Below are 15,180 nucleotides of genomic sequence, written 5' to 3'. Positions count from 1 at the left end.
ACTTAAAGCATAAACAGACATGATCAGACTTTAGCTGAAGGCAGCTCATCTTGGCTTCCTTTTTCGGTCGTACGTGGGAAGGTCTGCAGCAACCTGCGTATGGTCATTGGTTTCCCCCGGGTTCTGCCCGGTTTCCTCCCACCATAATGCTGGCCGACGTCGTATAAGTGAAATTTATTAATTAAAACAATTAGCATTGATATTTGGGCGCTCTGGTGGGCTGATGTCCTTCCATTCTAATAAATGAAACATGTTATATGGCTTTATACCTTTTATAGTTGGTATACACCTATTAGAAACCCGGTCATGATAACTGCGTTGTTACTTTGGTAAGGGTGTTTCTGTATACTAGACAGACATTAATCACGACAACTTTATTCAGATACTCCAACTGACCAGATATATATGTATCTAACAGTGTTGATAAATAGGTGTGTACCCGAGGACATACCTTCAGTACCGAGTTTCCTCTGAATTCCTGGGTCTGAATAAACATGTACTTGAACACTTCAGGAATCTGGAGTCCGCCGAGGTCTTGGTGAGGTTTGCCCGGTCACGTGAAGAGGCTTCCATAACGTAACTTTGGGCGCTCTGGTTTTGGGGTTTAGAAAATTACCAGAAATCTCAGTGTTGAAAAGTAATCCCGGTATACCGTTTCCTTGGCACATAATGTGGAGGGTTTTAGGCCTGGTGATCCTGACATCGTCAGCAACGGTCGAAGCCAGGTAGCGTCCTGTAAATACGTCTGACTATATAACCCTAACTTGTGTCTTCAATTTTCATTGTGTACGCCATAATTTATCAACATACCTACATTTACACCTTCGCCTCTCCTCAAGGTGAAAACCACCTGCATATGTCCCATGCTAAATGCTTTTGAAACGATTTCGAAAATATTTGATGTAACGTGTTTTGGGGTTAAAATAACATGTACTTCATGGTTGGTTTTTCTTCACTTTTTATTCACATAGGACGAGAGTCTTGTGCCTTTAAAAAATTAAAAGAACATAAACCTTTAGTTATGTGTATATAATTTTGTGGACATATCTACTATTTATTCCACCATCTTTCAGTAATATTGTCATTGTCAGTTTCTTCGAGGTGCAGTACCCCAACGTTGACGTATTCTCAGAGGAGAATGGAAATGTAACCGTGCAGGTAATGGTGCTAATCAACCCTTAACGCTTGTGGTTATATGAAATCTTTCCTCATAAAGTTCATTTTGAGATCTGAACACATGGAATTGTTCCTTTAGTATGCGATAACTGTGAATACTGTGTAGATCTAGTATGTTTCCAGAGAGGCACCATAAATGTATAACATCTTCTTCTTATAGAAGGCATATTTGGGCCGATATATTGATCTACTGAGCTCAGGAAATTCAGTGCAAACCCTCTCAAAAAGTCTGATTCGGCATAAACATACGGCTCTGAATACAATACTACAATCTTTCATGTCAAAACTTGTACGGTATATATTAGCTAAGGAGCTCTAGTGACTTAAAACAAATGTTTGCTGTACAAAAGAATTTGCGATCTTCCATTTCAGGCCGGAGAATCAGGCAATATACTTATCACACCCGGGGCTGGAGGGAAAGTGTACATTGGAGATACAGTGTTCTCTGAACTTGCAACGGTATGTTTTGAACACAGGGGAGACAACCACTATGTGAGGCTGGGCAAGAAGCTCAGTAGACAACAATAATCTCTAACTTGACAACTAACAACTAGTTAAAATTCAGTAAAGAAGTACAGCAAAACTACACTCGTCAATTTTTTGGAACAGAAGTTTTAATCTATCCCAGATTGTGCTTACTGTCTACATTTAAGGGGAATCCATTTTGCCATCTGACAAATGCCCATATAGGGACGCTTTTGCGAAGTTTTGCGATTTGATATAACTACCTCGACATAAGCACTTCAATACCAAGAAAATCTGAATTAATTCTACAAACTCAATAACAGTCATTTCAAAACTACCCCTCCCTATCCTCATAGATTTTTTGACTATAAATTCAACTGGTCTCAAATGAAAAAATGTCGTTTCATTGTTGATCTTCAGATAATCTTGAGCTTACCACCTATTTGGTCCCAAAGTCTCGGCGATGGAAGACTGGGCACATTTTCGTCAGGCCAACCTATATCTGTGAGAGTCCTGGCAGAGGTAAAAATGTCCTGGGACGTTTACTGAACATTGTATTAACTTGACGATAGTTTCTCAGAATTTTGCCAGCACAAAGTTTATGTCATTAAATACCTAAGTATCTTCAGAACATTTTCTTTTCACGACCAAACCTAAAAGTTAACTTCATCATGATGGAAATATCCATCCATGTGGAAATCGTTGATTTTGACACATTTTTTCCAAAAAAAAAAATATAGCCGCCGATAGAGAAACTTTCTCACCTGCCTAGCTGATCTCCTTTAATATACATTTGCGACATAGCAAAAGGTCCTCAAGCGGCTTCCTTATTTCAGCTACGGTCTACGGCATACTTTGACGGATAAGACGCTAATTCTCAAATATTTACCGATACCGTTACTCAACACATTCTGTATTATTGTGCGATGCATAACGGTCGTCATGGTTACAGGATCCTGAGAGGGGGCCAGTCAAGTACGAAAGGATATCGGGAGCTTTGCCCGCTAATGTGGTCATTGATAGTAACACTGGGCGAATCCACGGCAAACCTCCAGACTATGACGCCTTGTACAAGTTTGGGATCAGAGCCACGGATAACCATGGGAAATATGCGGATTCCGTGTTCACAATAGACGTTAGAGGTGGGTAAGTCGGTCTGAAACAAAACCAGGCAGATAACACTCAGTTGATAGCAAACATAAACCCACTTTATTTTACAAAGCCAACGCCACATTTCGTCAGGATATGACTGTAAAATGCCTTCGTAAAGCCAAAATCATTTATTTCAAGCCGTTTCATTCCACAAAGTCATAGACTACCGCAGACTTACATTGCATAACGAAGATAGCCCCTTATAATATTCGTATGTATTTATTTCCATCCAAAACCATATATGACCAAAGACCAAATATACAAGGCAGAAATATCTTTTGACATATTTAGATACATGTATCTGTGACGACTGTTAACCAGAAAAATGTAAAGCCTTCTCTAAGCATTAAAACCATTTCAAATTGGTTCATTTAAATGGATATATCTACCTTGTTTACCTACTTTTCAGGGCAGAACTGTGCAATTTGGAATCTGTACATTACAGTAAATTTAAGTTTCCAAAAGCCAAGGTATAGACTAAAATCATGCATTAGTCAAAGGAACTGGAAACCGTTGTGCTGTGTTTCACTGGAGTCTCCTTGGACAGGGACGCGGAGAAGAACAAGGCCTCATAATACACAGGTGGAATCCTCACATGGCGACATAGTTATCAAACACACACACAGTGAAACAAGCATGGTAATAAACGCTGAAACGCTATACCAGACACATCAGGACAATTTCCTCTTGTACAGCGAATATGCCGCATATTTTACCTAACACTGATAATGTGACAGCTTTGCTGCTTATACAGACTTCGATGGACTCCCACAAGGTTTTCCAGCCAATGGCTTCTTTGAGGACAGCCGTCATATATGTAAAACATTCTTCAACACAGCGTCAAACATAAATTTATAAGTAAATATAAAAGATTCTGGAGTTTAATGTTGGATTGAATGCATATTGCCGTATTTTTTTACGCTATAATATAAAGTTTTGAATACAACAAAGCGGTCAATATAACTGGAATATTAAGTTATAGTGTTTAATTCCTCTTTGTTATCACCAACAAAAAACATCAAGTACGGTCCACATACACACCATTCCTGGTTATAGATTCCTATGGAAGTGTTAGCCTCAGGGCGGAACTTCTTGCCTTTTCTGTGACCCATTCGATGCAGGATTTACTCCACAGGCTGTAATTATTATATAATTTGTACTTCAGACCATTGCACGCGCTCATCGCTACGAGTGAAAGAAAGCCAACAATTTATACTGAAGATGTAATGTTTTCTGACATATTTTTGCCTCAGTATTTTAATATCTACGAACATCATCTGTTTCAATAGCTGGTGCATCAAACACGCGTGGTTATGGTGTGTGCACATTTGTCCCAAAGTTTTTGTTCCATCCCTTTCTACCTTGTCTCATTAATCTTCATCACAGATTTTCATTTTAGATTTCCGTACATTTGAACTAACGCATTTATATTTTATCTATCGGATCTGAGTTTATATGCCGCACAGATCAGTACGGTCACGTTGTGAAAATTAAAAGGTCTATCTTATGCACGGTTAGACAAAACATCGTGTAAAACGTTGATCAAAACAATGCAAGCATCGTGGATTAAAACAAAGCAAACAAGGTATTCAGAAAATACCTGTAGCTCGCCTGATTGAGCAGTTCGTGAAACTACATAATGTTCACGTTAATATATTAACTTTTAAACAAAAATAAAGGTGAATGATTGACACTGTCATAGACAGATATTATTCTCTTATTAAATTGTGCTAAGATCTTCCCACTAAATCAAGAAGAATGGCCAAAACTATTATACTGTCACAACTATGACTTTATCGTATGCATAAGGATGGCAGGGCAGTGACTTCGTATGTTATGGAGTGGCAAATGACACTGTGGGGAATTTGTGCACAAATTTACCCCAGAGGTCTGTGAAAAGCAAATCGCGAACTGCATTTGGCAATCCATGTACTCTAAACGATAACTGCAACCCTGTGAATGGCTGAGGAAATGTTGAGCTATGAAGTAAAAGAAAAATTCTAGGTCTTTGTAGCAGATCGCTACAAACTTGATTGTCCAAAAATTTAACCAAACTGGACACCACCCCGACAGCATCTGATCCTCTCTCACAATACATCTCTTTTATTTCGTACAAAAAAGGAGAAGTTGTAGGGTTGATTAATTAATAAGATTAAGCATGTTAAACGTGGGATTAAGATATAGACGTCTCTTAATCCCAGGTTAAACGTTCTACTCTACGAATGCACATAATAATAGTTATTACATAACAGTGATGTTTTGTTTAAATTTATGGAGAATATCAAGGTCTTGCTTAATTAAATAGGTAATTTTAACACCTGCAAATTTTGGAACGGCATGTAGAGTGTACAGACAACATGCTAAAATTAGTTTGATCAGAGGCATTACACACATCAGCCTAAAGCTATTCACGACAGGGAATGGCGTGTGCATCCTCCTAAAGCCTAACCATTTAACCACTTACCCACAGGGGCAAGTAAGCCGCTATCCATGATAAAAAATACCTTATGCAAAACCGATTCAACTGCAGAGAGCACAAACATAAGCAGTGCCGGATTGGCTAAACAAACGGTACCATAAGGGTAGGTCCTTCTAGCCATATTGTTTAATATCTCTGGCTGTATCCTAAGTTCGGTTTGAAATTTTTTTAGTAACGCGTTCAACTTGATGAATGTTGAATTATGTGCGAAAATTATTTTTTAACACGTCAACGAATAGTTCTTGTAATGACGCGGGATGCTTATTTAATAATTGTTATAATACAAAGTTGGATCGGTTGATGTGTTGTTATACACTGATTCTTATGAAAACAGGGTTTACTTGTTATGTTTGCATCTTTTGTTTAGCTGTAAATCAGTGCGACCCCAAACCGTGTAAAAATGGCGGGAGCTGCACAGACGGCGCAGACGACTTCTTCTGTGTCTGCGCACCAAGCTTTGGGGGAAAGACTTGCGAAGACGGTGAGTTAACGAATCATCGCAGCTTGTTAAAACTATAGCCGGATCGGTTAAAACCAAAGACTTTAAAAATGGCACTTGTTGCTGTCTTGCTTGACACCCAACACTGTGAGGATAGACCAAGGAAACAGGACTGGTTGTCCTGGTGTCAGTATAATGTGACTGGGTGAGGGTACCATGTGTCTGTTTGTTGTTTTCGGCATGATACGTCAGCGGTGTCAGTACATTGGCTGCATGGACTCGTTCTGCTGCAAGAAGACATAATATACATATACATACACCAAATGACTCTTCGTCATCATATGGCTGAAAGATTGTTAAGTACGACATAAAACCCCAAGCATACATGCATGTTAAAACTATAGTGTATGTGCTTTAATGAATCCTTTGAGCAACAGGATGTTTGCTTCTAGTTTGGTGTGTTGTTTCAAAAGGGAAAGGAACGAACAGTTAGTACCTTTATGAGATGTATAGTTCTTTTTAGGCGTAAGAAGACGATTTCTTTCTTTTTTCTCTCTCCATATAGTATGTGTGAACACTGCATTGGGCGTGAACTTCAAAGAGAAGAAAATCCCGGATGCACAAATGTCTGCCCATATGACTCTCCCAGGTTACTTGGCAGCCAATGGTAGGCTTAACCATACCAAGGGTTGGGTTGGTACAGCCAAGGGGGCGTGGCTTCAGGTAAGAAGTAACGTTGTCATAGACAATAATATCAGATTGAAGTAACAGGTGTATGTACTGTGTGCTGGTGTTTATTATCTTTCGTTTAGGTGTTTTATATGAAATTAATCAACACACTTTCTTCTCCGTTATGATTTAATGTAGTTCAGGGCCATGTTCACTGACTTGTTTATGCATTTGACTTATGCTTTATACCATAGAATCAGTCAAGAATTTTCCACTTATACGAAGGCGGTCAATTTTAAGGGTGTTGGAAACCGAATAAACTACTGGCATTTGTGGAAAACAAGCGATCTTCAAATAACGTCAAACTGCGCACATTGCCAAAAGAGTATCGTATTATCCATTACCGTAGCTGATGGACCCCAGAGACTCATTCTACCAAGCTGTCGGAACACTGCCACAAGCGCATTTCCCATGGTGACGTATATGTTGTGATGGAAATTGCGCCAGGCGCGGTTTGTGACTGCTTCGTAGAACGGGCCACTGAGCGGTCTGGTCACAGCTCTGAATGTTGTGTAAATATTGTCCAGTCTTCAACCAAGAAATTAGGAAAACCGAGTTGGAACACTTTTAAAACCCCCTCCTAAAAACAACAGTAATTACCTGGCTATAGACTCCTCCATACAAAAATTACAAAATCATCACTGTACCATTGCATGCCACTTCTTATGCAGGTTGATCTGGGCCAGCCCACTTGGGTATACGCCGTGGCCAATCAGAATTCGCCAGGTGGATTTCTCACACTGGACTACAACTTAGCCACAAGTCTGGACGGAGCCAGCTTCACATATATTAAAAATGGAACAGCTAACGAGGTATGATATAATGCTTTACAGAACACATTTTCTTGTATGGTACATGCATACATTACGTGCCTTCGTCGCCTCATCTGACTTCAGTCCATCAGGGCCAGGTGCAGTGGTTTTCCCATTTTTTGTTCATCCAGAAACTTGATACGCATAGTAATTCATTCTTAAGAAGGTCGTGTAATGAAACCCAATAACAAGATTAGTCAGCATTAAAATACTTTCTTGGGAAAACAAATTGAGTAATTTATTTTTATTTTGTCAGTTGTTTCCTGGAGGTAATACCCCAACAAGCGTCACTACAAACGTTCTGACCCAGCCGGTTCAAGCCAGATTTGTCCGGTTTGTAACAGTCGTTGTCTCCAACAAACCGGGCCTGAGGGTAGAAGTCTACGGATGCAAGATTCTGTAATGAATATATTAGAATATATCCAAACGAACGGAGGATACTCGCCAATATACCAGACCATACAATATTTAAGCTAATACCTGCAGCTATTCTGCAACATAAGAAAGCATGTGAACCATTTTAAAGCAGTGTATATTTACCAATCTGTACACAGGATAGGTTTCGCAACGTCTGAACAAGGGCCTTAAAGACATTTTACACCAAGTCGTCAGTTTTGCTTTTGCTCTTATGGTACATTGTTATGCCAGATGGTTATGAATGTTTACATTCCTGTCATCAATATGTACTATCCAGATTATGACCTTCCCATGTCATTACAATGAAAGGATCGTTCCCGTATAAAAGAGTTTTCTGTTTGTTTTTCAGTTGTGTTTTCTTTAAAATAATGAATTTTTACTCATACTTGTGGTTGACATTCATATAAACCTCAAGGGGATGTTGGAGGAATCGGTCTCGCTGAAGAGAGGCTCTTTGAAGGTCATAAAAGCCCGTGTCCCCAATCATCCTCCACCACAAAGTTCACAAGGCTGCATTCTCAAGCTGAGAGGTTTAACGAGTATGTAAGAAAAGGTGGTTTCTTTCAACCATAAGGTTCACTGCAAGTGTATATACAGTGATATATTCTTCAGCCAGGTATGTAAACGCCAATCATTGATGTAATGATGTTTCTTTCGATATTTATTTATCTATTTGCTTGGTGTGTAACGCCGCGCTGAGGAATTTTCCACTTATGTGACGGCAATCAGGATTATGAGTGCAGAAAACGAGAGTATCCAGAGTAAGCCATCGGCCTTCGCCAGTTGCAACATTCTTATGAGAACAACTATAACAGAACCATTGACGCAATACTGAAAGGGACAAAAGTCCACCGCTTGCATGGACCGAATTGTTTCATAGTGGGTTTCCCTGAGAACAATAACCATCTATATTTGCCCCTTATCTTGCAAAAAACAAACAAACAAACAAACAAAAACAACAACAACACACATGTCAAGTTCTATTTGTAACACATGTATTAAACAAGCCATGTATACATGTACATACCCAGAGAAGAATAATGTAAACACTAGTGTAAATTACTATCAGATAAGCAACATGCGTAAGAAATGAAATACACAGCCTGGAACAGTGTGAAATAAGTAACAATAGAGTATATAACATAAACTGTATATAACATATTGTCAACAACCATTGTTAATTTTCTAATTCAAATGTTCCCCTTTATCCTCCATTTAAAGTATTATGACCGTTTTCCTGTGGAAAATTATTTCATGAAACACAACCCAAATGAATGATTGTGAATCTGTGCACATATATGGGTACAAAAAACATTCTGGTCATATTTGCTGATCCAATAAGTGAAAGATTACACCCAAACTTCCCTCAAACTATCACTGTCTGACCATCGGTTTCGAATCGAATAAGGAAACACGCCGAAGCTCCTGAACAAGAATGTCAATGTAGTTCCCTGGTTTAAACGTATTCTTATCGTACATCTGAGCTCTTACAAGCGCATTTCATTTGTACGCAGCACTAGAAGTCAACTATTAAATTAACTTCTCGATTTTTTGCACCAGACCGAACAGCTGATAATAGACCGCCTCGTTTCGAAGCTCACGGAGACTCTGGCGACTCTTGGGCAGAGCTGTGAGCGCTTGCATGCCGTCCCTCAGGTAATTCAGAATGAAGCGGAAGTTGGTGCCGTCACGGTCAATGAACACACAGCCATCTCGTTCTTTCACGATCTCGTGACGCCCACTAAACATGGCAGCCAACATCGAGTCCGGGTCTTTGGTTAGAGTGGATAAGGAAGTGGTAAAGATCTTTCCACCCACGTCTAGCTTGATACGACCCTGCAGATGAAACGATATTAGAAGAATGAGAAGTGTTCAAATGTATACAAGGAAGGTGATACATTGATGATAGTATTTGAATTTTGTGCTTTATGCTTTAAAGACAAAAATAATTTTAAATGATACCGGTAGTTATAAGTGGAAAGATCTCCTTGATTTACTGTTGCCTTAAACAATGTTCAGAACCCATGCTTCTCATACAATAACCATGTAGTTAACGAATCACTTACTGTTTTTCCATGAACAGTTATGTGAGTTTCCCTGAAATCGCTTTAAGAAACCGAAACAGTGTTAGGAGGGTTTGGAAATGAATGAATTACAAGATTATGTATGATGTCTTGATGAAGTTGACCGACAATACGGGTTGTACCCCAAACACCACCTCGGAGTACAAGCGCCAAGGTTAAAGGAACATATCAACTAAACAGCATTCAGCCAATGATCAGTCGCCTTGCATACGCTACTACACCCAGCGTCCACACAAGAACTACATGAAACCGAATGATGATCCCGTTTCGTTCAATACAGTTTTTACCTTCCACCATACAAAAGCCCGGTGACATCTGGCAATTAAACTGCCTCTGTTGTTGTAAGCTAGCGGATTCTTCGTCGTCTCCACGGAAGTCTATTGCCCTAACATGGTGACAGGGTCAATGTTGACTTATGGGCAATTATATGGGTTTAACAATTGTTACCCTCCTCCTGTATCCTACCAACGTAAACATAGTTAAGTGACAGCATCAATTACATGTAGAACAGTTCTAATTTTACATCAACTCCTCCACTGACACGGCCAGGCCTTTCCTTCTCCTACTCTACGATTTCCGTACGATCTTGAAAGACTCTGTATTGTACGGTCTCAGCTAATACGGAATCGGATGCCATCAAGCTCCCCCACCCTGACACAGAACGAAACATAATTTCTATAGTCCATGGGTCGTATTTGACTCTAATACTTTTTTGGACTTACATGAAGTACATGTACCATCGGCTGGAAACCTATGATTGTGCCCAATAGGTTTATATTTCGTAAAACAACCGTAAACAGTCTCTGCATATAGCCTCATAGAGCTAGTTGTGAATAAAGGTTTTTCAAGATGTTATGGAGTTTAGACTCGATTTAATGTTTTGTGTCACAATAAACTAAGTCGAAGTGGAAAAGGCCTTATTTTTCCCATCAGTGGCAGAGGAAGTCTCGATAAATCCTTACTTGAAATCTTTCAAAAACTGGCTCTTTGGAGAAAAGTGGTTGGAAACATTAAAACAGCTCATTCACACACTGCCCTGTTTGATTCGCGGCTGTACGGTCCATTCAACCGGCTATTGCTACTGCGGTCTGTACAGAGTCACCAACGGAATCCTAGTTTTCCATCAGCTCTCGAAAAGCGAGATTAATTAATGTATCCTTTATGTGAATATCATGTGATTTGAACTCAGGAGACTTGAAATAAGTATGTATGGATGGTATCTGACCAAGTAGCAACAGCTTTTACAGGCGCGACACCTAAGCTTGTGTGAGTGTGGTTTGCTAAATTAATTTTTAATGCCCAAATTTGCACAAAGGAAAAAAAACACTTTTACAATTTGTGGAAACCCTTTATAGCGTTATTCAGAAATATGCCAGTGCTCTTTGATTATTTTGTGTAAAAGTGATCCTAATTGATACTTTGATAATTCAGAACGGTTAAAAGACTATACTTACCTGCCTTACCTTGGACTATATATTTGTATAGTTAACTATACCAGTTCTACCATCCCACCATTTCCGTGTACGATATTTCATAGTTTAGAGGAAAACGCAAATGGACTGAGTAAAAGAAATCATATTCCAACGAAGTTACCATGTACAGTTAGCATTTATATAATCCCAACAAAATGACAAAATTACGTCCCAAAGTTCTTATGCTGTGTACCATGACGGTGAAGTTCTAAGGGAGTTATTTACAGGCTGCAGTTTTGTTTCACTTAACACATTTTAAGACGTAGAACATCATTTGGATTACGATTTGTGCCCTATATATACGCGCTCGTCATTGAACACTACTTCCCAGCCGAAAGCCCACATAACATATTTTTATCAACATATCTCCGAACCGAAAGCCAACATCTGTCCTTGTCAAGACTAAATGACGTCCACGTAACGTGTTTTCTCTTCATCCTTTTATATCCTAGATTTTGTATGTACTGTGAGTTACAGTCCAACACACCTGTTGCATACTGTAGTATGAGTTTGGACAATAATTCACTGTAGCCGATTTGCAAAGTCATCTTTGAAAACAAACGTAGGTCGTATACCTTTTGTGTTTCGTGCAGTTCTGATAGCCTCTGCTTCTCGTCCTCCAATTCCTGCATCTGACGTTTTATTTCTGCCTCACTGTCCAGTTTTTCTTGCTGAATCTCTTTCTCCCTGAGACACAGGCTCTTGTCCTTCTCGCCGGCGAGGGCCTCTCGTCTCTGTGTCTCTTCGGCCGCTTTCTGCACCAGAACCCTCCAGGCCGCCATGTTCTGTCTCACCGTCACCATACAACGGTGGATTCTCCGAGATGTCAGGTCAGTTTGGTTGCAGTAGTCCTTCTGGAGCTTCTCCAGCTCCTTATCTGCAAAAAGGTTCGGTTAAAAAATAGTTCATGTCACTGCAATAGCCTCCATTGAAGCTGTTCGATCATAAAAATTACTTCAAAACTTCACTCTTTTAGATAGTGTCCTTACAATTTTTGCATGAGCAGCTTTACACCATGCTACCTTGGTCTTAAGTTTATGTGAAAAAATCAAGTAGCGAAAACTTATTCAATACAAAATACCTATAGTTTTAGTGTGTACATCAAGGTTCTTGACACAAGAGCCCAAGGTCTGGATGGCCGCAGTGTTCTTAAGCGCCTTTCGGAGACTCTCCAGCATCTCCGCCAGGTGGCGCACATCAAGATCTTCTCGCGGGGAACTTGCCCGAGATTGGTTGCTTTGATTCGGGCGTGTGTTTCTTGGGCCAGGGCAAAGGTGGACCCCTGGTTCCACAGAATTTTGAAGCACTTCCCCACAAATGAAGCAGAGACGTTCGTTGTCTCGTAACAGCCGAGGAGATCGGTTTCCTGAAACCATCCGCCGTTCCCAGTTAGGCGGTGGGTTGTATTGCTGAACCCTGTTATCACGTTGTGGTTGTCTGCGCATGACAAAGGCACTTCTACCTAACCTGTGCGGCCCAGAGTCATCGATGTGGAGACCACGGAAGTGGTACACTAGTGGGGGCTGAGCGTGTGGCTGCTGGGATGGGTCGAACCCTCCTGGATACCCATTGGGAGGGAAATTGTTCGGGAACATGTCTTTGCGATAATTTTGCTTCTTTGGTGCCTTTTGCAGTCTGTAATAGATATGACTTTCAGATCAAAAAGCTGTCACATGATAAGTTCAGTTAATAGGTATATTGTGTAGGCAAACTATATGTTCATGCATAGGAACATGCTTACATAGAAATGTAATCACGTCTATAGATCATGCGTGCTCAATGGCTCTATAAGCTCGGAACAGTAATATTATATGAACTACTACAGAATGCATGGTCAATGTGTCATGAAACAAAAGTATACAGCTTCAGGTCCCGTGTTTAACAGCAATAATGTCAGTATTAGAGTTATGTACAAAAACTGGTGATTTCTAAAAACACACACACAAATAGTTTACATTCAACATAACCTTTTATATACTGTGCTCATGACAAATACTGGGTGTAGTTTTTTTTTGTTCAATTTCTTGAATGTTCTATTCTTAGAGTCGAAGATGCCACACATCCTATTTTCCTTTGTCTGAGGTTGGACAGCGAAAAGGCAGTCATGCATATGGCACAAGCCTATATACCTGTACATAATACGTAATATGTACCAACTGACAATAACACAGTTATCTGAGCCCGTCTGTGTAAAGGCCTACAAATGAAGACAAATCGTGCTGAAGATGACCCCGTTGAATAACAATGTTTCCAACAACCAATGACATGTCTAGCCATGTATATATACATGATGCTTTGTAACAGGAACTAATAAAATATAATACATATAAACCTCTGAACACAAATGCTGAATCCAGATTCTATGAACATCCTCAAAAATGGGCAACCCAATTCAGCATAATAGCTATTTACAGAGAATCAAGAACCAAGGAACATCTATAAATTGCCACTCATTCCCAAGACCTTATCCATGATACAAAACATTTTGAAAGATTTCTCTTTTTGCGTGAGAAATAAAGCTAAATATGACTATCTGGATACATGTACATTCATTTTTCTAAACTGCAGTGCTAACTGGTCTTTATCATACGAGCATTATGCCACTTTTACAGTTTAACCATTTCCAATCACTACACAATCTTTCAATATATTAACATCGTGACACTCACATGCACACACACATATATATACACACACACACACATATATATATATATATATATATATATATATAAAACCAGTCTTTCTTTGATTTATTGGCAATTAAGCGCACAGTCAATGCTATTAATAATATGTCTGTGTATGGTAACATACTTGTAAAAAAATTAATACTTCTCATCTCCGCGAAATTACATGCAAAATCTATCACAAATACCAATAAATGAAACATTATTCTATGCACAAGCTTTATATATTATAACAATATGATTTTTTACATAAAACTAAAATAGCTGGCAATGTCCCAACATACAACAATAGGCCTAAACATAGCTGGAAAAAAATAAGCGATGGCATGTCTGAACCATAAAGCTTACAATAATAAGTATCACACACATTCGGTACAGTGCAGTGATTACATACCCACCCACCACTAGGGCCAAACGTTTAAATATGTATATATGCAAATTTATACTGCAACCTCTGGACGCAGATGCCCATGAACAGAGCGGATTGACCTTCTGCACACGACCCTCTGTTCGAGCAATGGCGGAAACCAGCTGAGATAGATCGCATATTAATACTGAGAAAAAGGGCTAAGACCACGAATTTATACATTACACATATGTATATTGTGCGACAAAACACTGAAAAGTTATCCATGTAAAGGTTCTAACACACACACGAAAATGGCAGAGTTACCTTTCTGTAAATACTGCCGATGAAAACTGAAGGAACTAGGCACAAACTGGGTTTACATCTGCTCGGGCCTAGATCTGTCAAACGGTCTGCATACGTAAACAAACCCAGCCTGTGCAGGCTATAAACAGATTTGTGTCGTCACTACCACTGACCTATTTATAGATCCACCAGTCAGGGTAGATAACTCAATATGGAGAAACCTACATATTGATAACAAATGAGCGACAATCCCCAACAAACTGGCTAAATTCAGTTCTGATATCACCCTGTCTTATAATTTAATTGGATATAGTCCATACATGTTAAGCTGTAGGCCTCCCTATAATATTTAATTCAAGCAAATAACACAATAGAGTCATGATACGTTTTGGAGTTCTAAATAATTCCATTTCAGGATGCATCATAAATCAATGTAATCATTTTCTGTTTACCCTTGATCTGGCACGATTTCCAAAAAAGGGTCGCATATTATAATTCAGTCATTAAGAAAAAAATGGACAAAAAATATCAGTCATTATTATCATTATAATACATCCGCAACATTATGCAAAAATTGCAATAGAACACTTACTTTACTGGCTTTGTTTGAATGTTA

At 39.2% G+C, this 15,180-nt stretch overlaps 2 protein-coding genes across 3 annotated transcripts; one reads left to right on the top strand and one right to left on the bottom strand.

Annotated features, from left to right (window-relative positions):
• Nucleotides 1-548: 548 nt before the first annotated feature.
• LOC135482116 (EGF-like repeat and discoidin I-like domain-containing protein 3) lies at nucleotides 549-7,996 on the top strand. The gene is made up of 9 exons (XM_064761959.1): nucleotides 549-725; nucleotides 1,092-1,158; nucleotides 1,549-1,635; nucleotides 2,062-2,163; nucleotides 2,594-2,783; nucleotides 5,640-5,753; nucleotides 6,277-6,434; nucleotides 7,112-7,252; nucleotides 7,509-7,996. The coding sequence occupies exons 1-9, from the start codon at nucleotides 670-672 to the stop codon at nucleotides 7,653-7,655; spliced, it is 1,062 nt and encodes a 353-aa protein (XP_064618029.1). The 5' UTR covers nucleotides 549-669; the 3' UTR covers nucleotides 7,656-7,996.
• Nucleotides 7,997-8,642: 646 nt separating this feature from the next.
• LOC135469297 (uncharacterized) lies at nucleotides 8,643-14,664 on the bottom strand. Of its 2 annotated transcripts, none has more exons than XM_064747917.1 (4): nucleotides 14,586-14,664; nucleotides 12,307-12,860; nucleotides 11,801-12,102; nucleotides 8,643-9,505 (listed from the first exon to the last, which is right to left on the bottom strand). In XM_064747917.1, the coding sequence occupies exons 2-4, from the start codon at nucleotides 12,818-12,820 to the stop codon at nucleotides 9,200-9,202; spliced, it is 1,122 nt and encodes a 373-aa protein (XP_064603987.1). In that variant the 5' UTR covers nucleotides 12,821-12,860; nucleotides 14,586-14,664; the 3' UTR covers nucleotides 8,643-9,199. The 2 variants fall into 2 exon arrangements, 1 of the variants encoding a protein (XP_064603987.1); XR_010444305.1 differs by having other exon boundaries at nucleotides 9,369-9,505; nucleotides 10,041-12,102.
• Nucleotides 14,665-15,180: the final 516 nt, after the last annotated feature.

The sequence above is a fragment of the Liolophura sinensis genome, chromosome 1, assembly GCF_032854445.1.
Source record: "Liolophura sinensis isolate JHLJ2023 chromosome 1, CUHK_Ljap_v2, whole genome shotgun sequence".
Taxonomy (NCBI): Eukaryota; Metazoa; Mollusca; class Polyplacophora; order Chitonida; family Chitonidae; genus Liolophura; species Liolophura sinensis.
Note: the sequence above shows the minus strand (reverse complement) of the source record. Positions and strands in the feature narration are given on the sequence as shown.